Source organism: Mixophyes fleayi, chromosome 4, assembly GCF_038048845.1.
Source record: "Mixophyes fleayi isolate aMixFle1 chromosome 4, aMixFle1.hap1, whole genome shotgun sequence".
NCBI classification, from domain to species: domain Eukaryota; kingdom Metazoa; phylum Chordata; class Amphibia; order Anura; family Limnodynastidae; genus Mixophyes; species Mixophyes fleayi.
Window position 1 is genome coordinate 310,894,165 of NC_134405.1, and position 16,573 is coordinate 310,910,737.

At 40.1% G+C, this 16,573-nt stretch overlaps 1 protein-coding gene across 1 annotated transcript in view; it reads left to right on the forward strand.

Annotated features, from left to right (window-relative positions):
* Nucleotides 1-5,194: 5,194 nt before the first annotated feature.
* RNF213 (ring finger protein 213) overlaps nucleotides 5,195-16,573 on the forward strand; it is a 180,465-nt gene continuing 169,086 nt past the window's right edge. Inside the window, exons 1-2 of the mRNA XM_075210035.1 lie at nucleotides 5,195-5,272; nucleotides 13,712-13,859. Of these exons, the coding sequence (XP_075066136.1) occupies nucleotides 13,754-13,859 (106 nt within the window). The 5' untranslated portion in view covers nucleotides 5,195-5,272; nucleotides 13,712-13,753. The remainder of the gene's footprint in view (nucleotides 5,273-13,711; nucleotides 13,860-16,573) is intronic.

A 16,573-nucleotide genomic window follows, 5' to 3' on the forward strand; every position in this document is an offset into this window, starting at 1 on the left:
ACATACATAGAGACATCCAGAAAATATTAGGTTTCAAAGTGAAATATCCAATACCACACATGGACCATCACTGGATAAATAAACACACCTCTACACCACATTCATATGGACTTGACCTGGGAGGTTTATAGTAATTACATAACAAGTCTTGTACTTTGTCCATTGTAGAGCTTTACAAGCCATACTGCTTTGTAATGGGCCAGATATAACAGCAATAGCACAGGGCAGCACGGTGACTTAGGGGTATATTTACTAAACAGCGGGTTTGAAAAAGTGGAGATGTTGCCTGTAGCAACCAATCAGATTCTAGCTATCATTTATTTAGTGCATGTTACAAAATGAAAGCTAGAATCTGATTGGTTGCTATAAGCAACATCTCCACTTCTTCAAACCCGCAGTTTAGTAAATCTAGCCCTTAGTGGTTAGCACTTCTGCCTCACAGTGCTGAGGTCATGAGTTCAATTCCCGACCATGGCCTTATCTGTGTGGAGTTTGTATGTTCTCCCCGTGTTTCTTTGGGTTTCCTCCCACACTCCAAAAACATACTGATAGGTTAATTGGCTGCTATCAAATTAACTCTAGTCTGTCTGTGTGTGTGTGTATTAGGGAATTTAGCTCCAATGGGGCAGGGACTGATGTGAGTTCTCTGTACAGCGCTGCGGAATCAGTGGCGCTATATAAATAACTGATGATGATGGTGATGAATTTCAGCTGGAAAGATGTACAAAAAATGAAATAAAGAAATTGTGAACTTGTGATGCGCTATTTCAGCCCTCAAATGAGAGAGGAGCACTGGCTGCCCTATTCAGTGCCTTTACAGTTGCACGATTGTGCGTCAGTGTTGAAACACCAACGCACAAGTAGTAGGTATAGTTGGTAGACTTTTACAGCCCTGTAGTCAACGTTTTTCATTTAATCTGTTATGTACTGAGCTGCGGGTACAAAGCAACAGTGCATAGTTGCTGTAAGTACCCGCAGCTCATCCCTTGAGAATGTTGTTACCCAGATGTTTGCAAGTGAATGAGACTTTTCAACATTTTCATCATTGATTGGTTCTCAGTGTATGTATGGGCATAGGCACGTCAGTCGCGGATCCTTTCAATACCATATCTAAAATAGCTGACTTTCAGCTGTCAATATAAATAATCAACTGTATCCAGGCAATTAATTGCGTGACAATGCCTAGCTGCTCACACACAGACAATCGCTGGAGAATACACCTGCATACCATACAAAACAACTGCAGAGACAATCATTCAGCCCTGCCATTTTGTGATTTCTGATCTAGGAGTAGTAAGAGATCACAAATTATTTAACTGGGTCTTGGATTTCCCCTTGGCGATAATTGGCACAAAGCCATATCTGAAACAAATTACAATGCATTTATGTATTTTTAGTAATGACTGTCTTTTTGGTCTAAGTCAGGGCTCTGGCTCCTCTGCTTTAGCCTTGAAGTGGAAGCAGCCAAATTTCATACCACGGGAGGGGCATAGCCGTATTAAGAGGGGGCACGTGCCCCGGGCCCCCGCCCCCTGGGAGGAGAGAAGCTGCTGCATGTTTTTATTAACTTCCGGGGGAGGGGATGCCGCGAGCGGGGGAGGGGGGTGAAAACGAAAGTTAATAAAACATCATTGGTGGTCAGTGGCAGCAACAGGCAGCCAATCGTGAGGCTGCCTGTTGCTGATTGGCCTCAGACAGGAAGTGCTCATTTCACTTCCTGTCTGAGCAGCTTGGAGTGATGCAGCAGAGAGCAAGGTGAGTGAGTGTCTGTCTTCCATTGTGCTTGGCATTTCAATGCATATCTCCCAACATTTATAAATGGAAAATTGGGACAAAACAAACTCCAATATGATTTACGTAAAGGACACCCTCAATTTACACTCGCACACATCCAAATCTGCCAATTCATTAATTATAAAGCCCTTCACACTTCCCTCTAACTTGCCCCTTTCAATGTCCACAAATAGCTGGCATGTCCCCATGGCACCCACTCACCATAGATGGCGTCAGTTGTGGCAAACACGCTCTTCAAAACGAAATTGTCCTGCTTAAATTGGAACAGTGGAGAGGCATGCTGCTCACACTTCAATAAATACAGCAATAAAGAGCAATGCACCTAATATTGCAGAACATGTAGACCCAAAATCAGCCCTGAGCTCAATATTAATATAAATGGCAGAGCATTGCAGAGCTGGGGTCATAATGTGTAACTTGATCTTGGGGCTGAATTAAATATGTTTAAATTGACCACAATATGGCAGGGCATGTTTTAATGCATGGTGCTACATAATGTAGGAGGATACCCCTAATGTAATGCCGTAATGTGGGTGCATTTTATGATGTTGTAAATGTCATTATTGATTTATTCTGTGACCTTAGGCAAGCATTTATTTATGTTCTAACATAAAACATATATATGTTATTACAATGCTGCCCTGCTTGTATATTGAGTTTTGAACAGCCAGTTTGCCACTATGTTTAATTGTCAGTATAATTCAATACTTATTGGGATATAAATTGCCCTTTTCAAATGTAAGAGAAGTAATTTTAAGCAACAGTCACTTTTACCATTGCAGTCTGGCTGGGCCGACTGCAAATGTAGATTTAACCTCATGTGTCAAACTCCCATTGTCCAATAGATTGTAAGCTTGCGAGCAGGGCCTTCTCACCTCTTTGTCTGTTTTACCCAGTTTGTTTATTAGTTTACTATGTTTGTCCCCAATTGTAAAGCGCTACGGAATATGTTGGCGCTATATAAATAAATGATGATGAGGCCAGCAGGGGGCTTGTGGCAGTCTAATGTGTGTGAGGGCAGCAGGGGTCTTGTGGCAGTCTCGTGTGTGAGGGCAGCAGGGAGCTTGTGGCAATGTAGTGTGTGTGAGGGCACAAGGGGCTTGTGGCAATGTAGTGTGTGTGAGGGCACAAGGGGCTTGTGGAAATGTAATGTGTGAGGTAGGTAGTGTGTAATTAATGGGTGTTATTTTGTTTGTGGGGTGATGGTGAGGCAATTTAATTTAATAGTGGGGTTGTTGCAGACTTATCAATGTTGGGGTGGTTTGGGGGCTATTAAATGTGTGGCAGAGTTTTGGAAAAAGGATTGCTATTTCTTAAAAGTGAATGCAAGTTATTTAATGTATGGTAGGAAATAAGTTTATTTAATAAATGTAATTACTATTAATTTAATGTTGGGGTTGTTTGGGGGCTATGGGTCTTTTTATTAAAGGTGAATAAAATTATTTTACAGTCGGGCTGGTTACAGGAGAGGGGCACTAATAATAAAACATGAATTGTTTTGATTTAATGTCGGACTGCATAGAGGCAGGGAGGCCTACTGTTTTCACTTATTGCTGATATTTCTATATGTGATGTACCTATTCTATTTCCAAACAGGGAACCAACATTCCAGGATCCAGGCAAGCATAACTGAGTTTAGGACCCAAGCGGCAGCAACAAGTATTGAAAGCGGGAAGATCAGGTAGGAGAGAGCAGGACATTCTGCCAACTGTCCTGATTCTGGTGGAGCAGTCCTGAGTTTGGGGACTGACCCACTAAGTCAGGACTTTGTCCCGACTACAGGGACAGTTGGGAGGTATGTCCCACTTCACACTGCTCTACTCATGAAGGGGGAGCTGCCTGCACCTAACAGTAGTGCACACAGTATTGTCTGTGTATTTGTCTATAATTATAGCCATAGTACACTTTAGGGGCCCCCCTGTCTAAAGTGCCCCGGGCCCCCCAGAGCCTTAATCCAGCTCTGGGGAGGGGGAACTGCTGGCCCAGCTGGTGGCGTAGAGGCTGCACTCTATAATCACAATATAAGAAAAAAATACCAATGACAATTTGTCAGTTTGGTAATGGATCCTTTGGTTTGCCTAGATTAGTACTGCACAAGTAAGGCACGGAGTCTAACGGGGAGACGGTTTTCACCAGGGGCCGACACAAGGCGGTTTGGTCTTTGCTGCGTCTGTCCTGCACGTCGCGGCCCCTACTAAGAGTACCAGGCGAAAGCTTTAGGGCAATGTGCAAAGATGGTCAGCCATGGCGGACAACATGAGGAGAAGAGAAGTAGAGGTTAGCAGGTTACCACTGGAAGAATGGCGGTGAAATACTCTGTAGAGCGTCAGTTCTGCGGACAACAGGTTACTACTGGAATGGCAGCAAGTAAACTGTGGAATGTCAGTTTTGCAGTCAGCCGGTTACCACTGGAATAGCGGCGAAATACTCTGTAGAGTGTCAGCTCTGCGGACAACAGGTAGAATTGGAATGCAGTCCACCAGAAGGGAGAAAACACAGCAGGCGAAAAGGGAGCCACGTCTAGCACCTGAGAGGTAACTAAAAGAACAGGCACCAAACATCAGGAGGAGGTGCCTTTTGAATTTTGGAGCCAAAATACATTATCCAATAGGCAGCGAGCAGAGGGAATAAATATATTGCTTCTGCGCAGGCGAAATGAAGATGGCGGCGGCCCAGATGGAGAAAGCTGTCAGCGGGACCAGTCAAGAGCACCGGGGATCGGGTGCGCAGCCTGATCGCCCGGCGTGTGACACAAATGTTTTGTTTACAGAAAATCTAAACGCACCAAACAACAATAGCTGGCTTTATAAAAAGAAAAAAAGTGATATTCAGTAGTAAGAGTCATTTGCGTTCGTACATGAATTGCACGCAATTGAGTTCGTTGGTGCAAGGTTCGTTTCTGAGCATGTGCAGAGCTATTTCACGCACTATACACTACACAAATAGACATATGTCCGAACATGAATCCAGCCCTTAGTGATCACATGCAGTAAATGGGGCAGTTAGGCCAGTCACAAAGGGTTAAGTAGTTCTTGCTTTTCTTTTTTTTTTTTTTCTCACCTGATAACTGAAATCAGTTAACTGAAATAGTTATATGTATAATTGAAACCAAACCTTTAAATAATGGCATTTGATAAGATAGCACAGTCACTTGCATAAATAGTGTAATCATAATATTTATCTACAAGATTCAGTAGGTAACCATACGATCTGTTTGATTTATGTACTTTCACATACCAATATCTGACTAGCTTTTTATAGACTGCAGAGAAATGTCACTCCCACAGACTTTGTAAGTCAGAAATAAAACAGAAACTAGAAATTAACAATGTTTGAAAAACGAAACTATAGAAAGCAGGAAGTAACTACAGTCGGTCAAGAAATAGCCTGTTGGATAGGTTTTCGGCAGAGACAATCCATTAGTTGTTAGATGCAGAACGTGGAGTGGTTATATGCCAACCAGAAAGGAGTTCAATAGGTGAGTAATAATTTTATGTACTATTTAAACAGTGAAGTATTTAATACATATATTTTATTAGTTTTTAAACATCTAAAAGGATAGTACAGACTGGGTTGTTTCCCACATAATGCTTTATGGAGCCACATTCTATCTTTTTTCATTTCATGGGCCCAATCCAATTGTTGCAAATTCTTCTCTGTGTGGCCTAAGGGCAGATATACATGTGCCTTTATTTTATGCTTCTAGTACATATGTTCTGTCCAAGCCTCTATCACTGCAGCTTCAAAGACTAGCAATATATATATATATATATATATATCATTTATCATCATCATCACCATTTATTTATATAGCGCCACTAATTCCGCAGCGCTGTACAGAGAACTCACTCACATCAGTCCCTGCCCCATTGGAGCTTACAGTCTAAATTCCCTAACATAGACAAACACTCACACATAGACACAGACAGACAGCAAGGGAGAGACTAGGGTCAATTTTGATAGCAGCCAATTAACTTACCAGTATGTTTTTTGGAGTGTGGGAGGAAACCGGAGCACCCAGAGGAAACCCACGCAAACACAGGGAGACCATACAAACTCCACACAGATAAGGCCATGGTTGGGAATCGAACTCATGACCCCAGTGCTGTGAGGCAGAAGTGCTAACCACTAGGCCACTGTGCTCAATAGGGAACAGGTTGGTCAGTACACACTGACAAGTTCCCAAATGCTCGATGGACCAATCAGTGATCTCTGATTTATTAGTCACGCAAGCTGCAGTGACAGCAGCTTAAATGGAACATATTACAGGAACCAAATAGGGGTCAGTTTGTACCTACACTGAGGGGTAACTTTATGAAACTGAGACTTGTGTGGAGGTTACAATCCGCTGCACACTGTCATCAATTCTCTTCAATTTAGTGTTCCAAACCGCTGTATTTACTATAGGGCGGTTTGAGGATTGAATGTAAAACCGCTGGTGATGTTTAGTGGTTTATATAACATCTATAGTGCTGGTTTGCGCAAAACGACCACCAAACTGCCAGAGACAATAATATTGCCCCCTTAATATAATGAACAATAATAACTGCCCCATAAATTAATTATAAATTAGTTTTGTCACCATAATCATCTCCTATTATGTTATGAGTGATAAGATAGCTCAAACAGCAGGGTGTGAGCAGTCTAATCTCTTACCACCACCTCTTTAGTTTTGGCGGTTTTGCAGTGGTTTGTGGTACAGCTGTGCAGTCACCCATTGTAACCAGACATTGCCTCACATTATTTAATATACTTTGCACTAGACCAGAGGTGCACAGTTGGTATCGAACCCAAATCCAGAATCTGTTTTCTTACTGCACATTTGGCGATTTCAGATGTGCAATAAATTAAATTGGAAAGTGTCTGTTTTTTTTAGGGGGGGTCACAAAACAATGCAACATTGTCACTTAGGGTCCCAGCTGAAACAACAAAAAAGATTGAATATCATTGCACTAGACCAATCATAGTTTATATTGCTGCTTGTCTGCTAAAGATTAATGCATTTTAATATTGTTTTTGTTAAAAATCGTGTTTGGAATACTTCTCCTTTAAAGTAAGAGGATTAATATTGAGCAATATATTTACATGCTCAGTGGTGGTTGGTTGCAGAGGGTCACTTGATCCGTTTCCCTGCTCTCATCTGTATGAAGACGGAAGTGCAGCGTTGACTGCTGCAGGCTGTACACATTACATTGTATGGTGGGTGGAATTGTTCATCTGCGTAAAATCCCTGCTGAAAACATGCGTCACGTGTCCTCAGGAGTTAAACCTGTCAGGTCTGCTGGGAATTAACATTGTGTGCAATGGTCTACTGTGGTTTGTTTATCTCTTCTAATTTAGCTTCTGACCTTAAGGTGAACCACAGTAAGGCTTGGCCACTTTGTATAATAAGTCAGCATACTTGTAAATTCTAGTACAAAGTTCAGGAACAAGGCTAGTTGTGCCATGACTGTTTATTGAAGTCTTTCTATTCAGCTAGATTTGAAAGTGTTAAGTGTGTATAGTTACTATAGTCTGAGACATTGTTTATCTGAACTTTTCATGTGGCCCAAAGGTTGATTTTTCTCTCAGTTCTGTTTTGAACTTCTTTATATGTTTTCCCCTGTGACCTGCAGTCCTAACTTTGTCATGGACTTGATACTCATTCGCATATTTAACCCTTTGTTGTTGGACAATAGGAATTTGCTACCTAAAGACCTCTCATGGTGAAGTATGGTAACACTGGTTAACCATATCTGAAAACCACAGTGAAAGCTTTAAAGGCTGGAAAAAACAATATTATGAAATCAACTATAGTTTTGAATGTTGTGTTTGACACTGTTTATACTGCTTTGTATTCTATAAATGTGAGGTTGGGCTTAAGTGATTTTTAGATTGTCATGTTTTTTTTTTAACAAGTTCTATTAAAAACACTTTTTTTTTTGTTGAAAAACAATGTGAATACCAAATCGTATGCTGATGAGCAGAAGTGGATATAACAAAATAATAAAGGCAACAATAACATCAAATTTTACATGTTATGCAAAATAAGTACCTTAAACATAATAAAGCTACTCCAAATAGAAAATGAAGTAGCAAGTTAATCTTCAAAACAGCTTTTTAAGCCATATTTCCATGATTTATATGTAAGAAGCGCTATATTTTTCTTTTTATTTTATTTTTACAAAATGTCTTTATTTGACAGTGGTAGATAATGTGTTTTTTTATTAGTAATATATAGTGCTATCCTTAAAAATTAGACTAAGTGCACATGGGCAGTTTTAATCCACCCCTGTTACATTCCATTTGCTAGTGCACTAGGGTGCATTGAAACCTGTTTCTTAAAAGAAATTAGCGACATGGACACAGATTTTGCATAATGTATAACTGACATGGATGCCCATGGGCCTAGGGACCAATAATCCCTATTGCATTTTTTTTTTTTAATAAAACCGCTTTTGCTTTCATATCTAGGCACTGCCGTATCATAGTTGCCATTTGGTGATACAGTTTTAATTTTCCTAAGCTAAAAGAGGTGGATCCTATAATTATGTATGTGCAGCTTTGATGGGAATGGGGGTGCGATTGGGAGGATTGTGCTGAATGGAGCAGCATCTATGTTCCAATTTTTTCCTAGGTGTTGGTGGTATGTAATAGACATTTTCTTTATCTGTGCTCTGTATGTAATAGCTGACTTACCTGCTGTCAGTGTAGGCAATGATGTAATCAGTCTCTCTTTTACCATTATACCCAAAATATGAACACTGAGCACTTCATTATCAAGTAGCTGCGTGTATATAAACATCCCAAACAGATTTCAGTGGAGCCTGTGGGGCCTATCCAAATATTATGTGCCTCAATGTTTTCGATGCTGCATCCAGGTTTTCAGTGATAAGCTCCGTCTTCGGTGCCAATAAGCAAAACATAGTGTGTGGGTGCTGTAGATAGCTGGGGCATCATTTTGACATAACCGTGGACTGCTATTGCCCGATTCAAGGCCAGGGAGAACCAAATATCAAATCCATTTTGCCTGCATACGTCAGGGCTTTGCTTTGTGGAAGCAAATAAAAATGACAGTAATATATGTAAAGAAAAAAAAGAAAAGGGTTCCTGTCTCATATTATCTTCCGCGCAACAAGGCTCTAACTGCGTTACATGGACACACAATGCAAAAGTTTGTCAATATCACACAGAATATGTATGTATGAAACACCCTTCCCCAAAAGACTTTGCAGGCAAGCTGCCTTTGCAAGAATTACTAATGTTTATATAAAAATATTAGTAACCCTTTATATAATTCTACATACTACTCTTAGTGGTCTGTTTATTAAGTGTCCCACGAAAAATTTCTATCAATGTGCACATTAAAAATATGTCACTGGAGCAGCTGAATGATGCTGAGCTCCCCAGTGATACTGGCTTCCCAAGGCAGTCCTGAGACCCTGTGCGCATGCTTGGGCCAGCATGCTGGCTCTGGCATGCAAACTGAAGCATGGACTTATTGTTCCAGTTTCTCCAAAAATAAAATTAACGTTTAAAAATAAAAAATACAATAAAAATATTAAAGGAAATAAGAGTTAAAAAAACACAGAAAAAATGCTATATTTTAATAATAAAACATTTTTTTCATGTGGACACCCGCTGCTGATATGATCTAAGCAATCAGAGGACAGCAGCAGTACTTATCCTTGGTATATAGGGATTTGCTCCCCAAAGACCTCTCATGGTTAAGTATGGTATCACTGGTTAACCATGTCTTAAACCACAGTGAAAGCTTTAAAGGCTGGGGAAGCATTGCAGGAGGTAAATTGGGAAGAGCCCTATATCCTGCAAAAAATCCCCTTTTCAGAGGACTTAGGGCTTATCTCCCTTTTTTAAATAGACCCCTTAGATTTATAGTCTACAAATACAAAGGATATAAAGAGTCAGTGTGCCTTTAAGTACAATAACTTATTGATGCTTATGTATGGTCCATTGTTCTACACTACTTTCCTCATGGAAATAGCACAATTCATCCATAGTCTGTGTTGCTTATGTGAATTGAATTTATACTTGGGGTCAGGCCAAGGTTTAGGCAGACAAGGCACCAGTCTTGGGCAAAATGTCTGCGTGTACAGTCAGTTTATTGACATATTTCTTTAAATCAGATTATTTTTCCTAATGCTACTATATTGCTCACCTGTTTGCTTATCTGAGGCTTCTGAAAATGTGGTGTGCAGTCTTCTTATGTTCATTCCCAGGGCACATTAGATAGAGTGTAGAGCAGGTGTTACGGACTGGGTGGAATGCATGTCGGTCAGTATTGACTGCACTCTGTTGGGCTGTGATGTCAGAAAAAATCTCCCAGTCTATTCAGTACAGTCAAGCAGTCAACACTGATTCCAGCAAATGTAAAATATGTTACCATTTTAATAAATTTATATTTTACCACTTCCCTTGAATCCACAGAAAACTGTCTGTATTCCTAACTGGTGATGGCATTTTATCACCACAGTTCATGTTCACTTTTGTCTAGCTGATGAGATCTAAAAAGAAATTTGTTATTATTTATTTTATCAGCCCACCTTTGAACTATAAAAAGTAAAATCTGTTTGGTTGCTGTGGGAAACAATCCTACTTTTCCTTTTTGAAGCCTTAGTAAATTAATCGATTTAAATATACAGATTTTGGAGGGACATCCCAATTAGCATACCACAAAAGAGATGGGGCTTAAAGTGGGCGGAGTTTTATGCAAATGTGACTATTTGTTGGCGGAATTGGTACGGGGCTTATATTGTGCTTCCGGTATTCTAAGTGTAGGGAGACATGTCTTAATGTAATAGCGCTTCAGCTGAAACAAAAAGAAAAATCTACAATAGTTTAAATCCGTGATAAATCATGGAGGAGCATGAAAACATGTTTTATGCTATGCTCGCCTTATCCCCATCTTTCAATATTCAGCCAATAAGTCTACACAATCAGGGGCGAACGGAGGATTGTCGCCCCCCCCCCGACCCAAAAAAAGCAACCACCCCCCGCGAGAGCTGCTGCGCATGCGCAGCAGCTCCGTTTCTTCAGCGCTGTCCTATACAGCAGCCGCGGCACTGTCTAAGAAGCGTCCGCGGCGGTGCTGTATACACTACAGCACCGCCGCGGACGCTTCTTTGACAGCGTCGCGGCTGCTGTATAGTACAGTGCAGCTATAGCAGCCACTTAGTTAGCGCAGGGGGGGGGGTTTCTGGAGACTCAGAAACCCCCCCTCCTGCGTGCGCCACTGACAATCTCTTCCTAGATCTTCATTCTAAAAACAATTTTGTTTCTCTCCAGTCAGCAGGTCATGATCTATAGGTTTAACATATGTGACTTTTTTTTTCCCTCATCCATTTTTCAAAAGACAGTCAGATAATACAAAGGATTGTAACATTTCTAGAGAAGTCTGCCCTGGAAAATGTTGCAGAAAACTTACGGTCTATACCAGTGATGGGCAAACTACGGCCCGCGGGCCAGATCCGGCCTACTTAGAGGTTCTATCCGGCCCGCCAATATTTTAAAATATTTCATTAAAATATGCATAAAATGATTAGGGCCGACCCTGTGTGTCAGAACCTTCATTTTTATGCCTTCCCAGCTATTTCCTCCATTACACTTCATCCTCCTTCCTAAAAGGACACTTCGTATGTCAATCACTCAATCACCTGCCCGCCCCCTAATGGCTGAAAGTCATGTGAGAAGAGATGGGCCTGGCCATATACTAAGGCGGATTTCGATTGGCTGCTGTGTTGTCAGTTAGTGGCTCACCAGAAAGACGGATCTGCAACAACCTGCTGAAATAAGTGCTGTGTCTGTACGATCGCTGCACTTATATAGGTAACACTGCTATATAACACCCTCCCGTCCCATTCAAAACATTTGTATTATATATTTCGATATTTGAGTTTTTTAATAAATTATATTGGCCCGTCTAAAGTTTTTCTTTTTTATTTGGCCCACTCCTGAAAAAGTTTGCCCATCACTGATCTATACAGTACAATTGGTTTCCGGTCAGTGCGATCCAAAGCAGAGGTGCTTCAACATAATGGCCGCTGCTGTGTGTGTATATTGTTATAATCCATCCTAATTATTTCACAAGCAATTAGGTAGGTTAGACATAGCATGACATTCTGAGGAGAGTTAATTGAGTTTTATTTTTAATTCATTGCATTAAATACTATATCCAAAATGTTCACCCTATCCAAGGCTTAACTCAATAAGCTTTGTGTTTCTGGGCAAAAAATCCTAGCATGAGCAACTGAGCTACAAAACAGTCTACTCCTTCACATCTGATAAATATCGATTTGACTAAGTCTAGTCAGTTACTGATTGTGAGGAGCAACTTTTTGAATATACACAATTACCACTAGTGAAGTCTTAATTCAAGATTAACTTCCTTTTAATGTCAAAATTTTCAATAAAATCCCTAAACTAATTAAATTTAGGCCAGTTTCTGTGTGTGTTTTCCCCTTAAACTGGTTTCTATAGCCCCTCATGCATTTGTTCAGATGTATAATTTTTATTATTAAAACAAAATTAACATAAAATGACTGAAAAATACAGTAATAAACAATAGAAGTGCAGGTGAGTTACTATTCGCTAGAGTTGCAATCTAAAAGTGGTGAGGAAAATGAGACAGAAGGTGGAAGTGCTTATTTTGAATAATGAACGAACTATGTGTGATATCTACTAAACTAAGGGAAGGGGTATGGGTGAAAACCGAAATTGCAGGAAAGCTGGAATGAATTAGCTCAGTGGTTCCCAAACTTTTGCAGTTCGCGGCACACTTAGAGTCTCCAAATTTTTTCAAGGCACCCCTCCAAAATAATTATTGAGCAGTCCTGTTTTAGAAGTAGTTGGGTCAAAAACTTGTAATAAGTATTTAGGTCAGGACAGAAATACTTATTTAGTTGTATGCAAAAATGCCCCCTCTGCATCCAGACACACTGCCCCCTCTGCCCCGCTGTCACCCCCCTCTGCCTCGCTGTCATGGTCCCTCTAACTCCTCTGCCGCGGGCCAGCCATATAAAAAAAAGAAAGAAAGAACACAGTAACTTACCAATCCGCCGGGACCCAGTAGACTCCTCTCTCCCGCAGCAGCTGTCACTGAATATCGACGTCAGTGACAGCTGCTGCGGGAGAGAGGAGTCTACTGGGTCCCGGCGCCCGGCGGGTTGGTAAGTTACTGTGTTCTTTCTTTTTTATATGGCTGGCCCGCGGCACCCCAGTGACAGCGCCGCGGCACCCCTGGGAGCCGCGGCGCACAGTTTGGGAACCGCCGAATTAGCTCCTGGCAGCGCCCCCTTCTGCTTGGTGACTTCATTGAATGTTGCTGTGTTTTCTTTCCATGTATAGTGCAACCTGATCTGCTACACAGATATATTCTGTGTAATGTTTAAAAGTGATATATCTCCTATGTCTGGCACATATTCCACATATTATATTGCTTAAGTGTGTATAATATATATATATATATATATATATATATATATATATATATATATATATATATATATATATATATATTTATAATATATATATAATAATAAAATTCTCTCAGGTATACATACTAGTAGGTTAATTGGCTGCTATCAAAATTGACCCTAGTCTCTCTCTGTGTGTGTGTGTGTGTGTGTATGTTAGGGAATTTAGACTGTAAGCTCCAATGGGGCAGGGACTGATGTGAATGAGTTCTCTGTACAGCGCTGCGGAATCAGTGACGCTATATAAATAAATGGTGATGATGATGATATAAGAAACAAATATTATTCTGTGTGGAAAGCTAATAAGTCTGCTGGAAGAAGGCAGAATCAGTTGCATTTTCAGTAAAGTGAAAGTGAAAGCATTATAAGACCAGATGACTCATTGTCCTGAGTTCTGTAGCTCATGACTTTTCTTTGCACTAACTGCCTGAATATTGTACAATTAGGTCTCTGAAATCGGCACCGTTTTGCTGTGTTTAGTTTAGAAGATGAAGTGTCCGTATTGCAATCATGAACCTCGGGAAGAACAACCCAAATTTTGCAGTGAATGTGGGAAAAGCCTCTGTACTCCTGCACCCAGGACAGTAATTCAAGGTAAAATACACTGTTTTGTTTTTTAATGTTACTTCACTTCTATGAGTTTTGGAAAAAAAAACTTTGTTTAAATGTTGAATGTAAAATAATCATTTGTAGAAGAGATTTTGATTGACTTACTACAATTGATCTAGATTAATTGTTGACATGTGAGTCATAGTACACCCAAGCTGTTCTCAAAATTAAGAGCAATTTCAGTGTGGTATTTATTGTCAACAGCATTTTATTTATTAACACTTATGTCCCCACATAGTGCGCAGCTTTAAAGAGAATTTGTAATCATTAACATCAGTCCCTGCCCCGGTCCTGCTTACAATATATCTTGCCTACAACACCGACACACACAATAGGATTATTTTATCAGGAGCAAATTAACCTACCAGTATGTATTTGAAGCTGGAGCAGCCGTAGGAAACTTACACAAACACTAGGAGAACATGCAAACTCCAGGCAGATAGGTACTTTAATTGTTTTACTGAATAAATACAAAATTATGTGGGAAATTATTGTTGATTTGCAGACAACTGAAATACTGTAACACTCCTCAGAGATTTAGTGTTGTAAGAATAACCAGATCCTGTATCTGTAATACAAAATAGGAACTCTGGTCAAAACAATCAAGTTGATCTCCATCCTAATGATATGTTTTCATTATTTTTAATCTGAAATATAAAATAATTTAGATGTAAAGTATTCCTTAATACTTTTTTTTTAGGGGGGCTGGGGGGGGGGGGAGAGTACAGATCTGCATAATCCTCGGATATCTATACAGTAAAATTAAAATGTGAACTGTTTCTAAAAATTGTGGAAAAACCTAAGGTTATGTAAATAAGAAATATCTTGTATTGCTTCATGAAACACAGCTAATTTTATAAATTGATTCTGAAGTGCATGACCTGTTGCCTGTTGCTTCAGTGTATGCAAATAGGTCAAGAAGAGGGAGGGAAAGACAAAGAAAGTTGTGGCTCAAAGAGCAAGGGCACTCCGGTTTCCAAAAAGTAATTTAATAAGTATATCACATGTAACAGGGCCGTAGCCTTTAGTGAACCATATGATAAATACAAGGCGAAATATTGAGATAAAAACAAATAGAAAAGATAAGAAAAGAGATTAAAAATTAAGTTAACCCTTCAGTGATCACCGCTGATATAACTGGTAATTCCTAAATATCTGATAAGTAGTGGGTGGAATAGAGCTGGTGTGTTATAATGTAAGGTACATAGTCATCATAGTTAGGTCACCCTTATTCCTAATGCATCTACTGCAGTTTGATATACATAAGGAATTGCTCTATTATTTTGCAACACAGTAATTAAAATTGTTTTATCTGGCACCTCTCCCAGTATCCCCTGAAGCTTGCAGGTATAAATAAGCAAGATGATAAATACAGTGGACTGCAGAGGTTCAGTGTACAGTAGTGTATCAATCTCTGATCTCACACCCCTGCAGACTGGTACCTATAAAGTCACCTATAGATGGAGCTATGTATTGCTACAGCGCTCCTTATAGAGTGCGCTGTAGGAAGTATATTGATATCTCTGCAGGTTGGTTCCTGCAGCGTCTCCTAATAGCATGAGGCTCTGGAATCGTTGCAGGGTTCTCTTGTCTAGTGTGCGCAAGATCTTAGCAAAGAATCAGAATGCTTATGCAGCGCTAAATCTCGCTTGGAGACAGGCTCAGCTAGCTCTAAATATAACTATAGACGAATTGGATCTAAGCGGGGAAATACTGGGAGACCCGAACACGGACTAGGTTGCCGTGGTGGTGGTCACTTCCGGGTGATGACGTCACATTCCCGACGTACGTTTCGCCCACTTGCTTTAACGAGGGATATGCTAATAGACAGCCAGATTAGGTTAGCTCCTTACCTTAAACTAGAGATGGTCACTGACCCCCGTGTTTTGGTTTTGGATTCGGTTTTGGATCTGGATTACCGTCGTGTTTTGGTTTTGGTTTTGCAAAACCGCCATTGCGTGTTTTGGTTTTGGTTTTGGTTTTGTTTGGTTTTGTTTTGCTATTTTTTGGGAAAATCCATGTTTTTGGGCCTAAATTAACCCAATTTAGTGCTCCAACTGTTTTAGAGACAAGTAATTCTAATTGTTGAGGTAATAAATCATCCAAAAAAACAGTTTAATTCTTCGTTGGTAGGCCTATTCTACACACAAAACAGATTGTCTTCCTCTCCATCTATGCATATTGGCAATGCAGCCATCGTCTTTGAATGTATATTACACCCTACACTTATAGTTAAATATGTAAAGAAATGGAAAAAGCCAGTTTGGTTTCTGTCTCTCAAGGCCCCCCTCCACTTGTATAAAATACCAAAAAATTCAGCCATTATAGACTGTACAATATTAATTGACATGGAGAAAGCCAGTTTGGTTTCTGTCTCTCTAGGCCCCCCCCCCACTTGTATAAAATACCAAAAAATTCAGCCATTATAGACTGTACAATATTAATTGACATGGAAAAAGCCAGTTTGGTTTCTGTCTCTCTAGGCCCCCCTCCACTTGTATAAAATACCCAAAAATTCAGCCATTATAGACTGTACAATATTATGAAAAATGGACAAAGCCAGTTTAGGGTCACTCTGTCTATGACACCCTACCCTTAAGGATAAATTGCCCTAACAGCAGCCTTTCAAGATGGTATGTGATATGGAAATGCCACAAGTCCCTTTCCTCTTTGGGGGTAGATTGCACCCTACACTTACA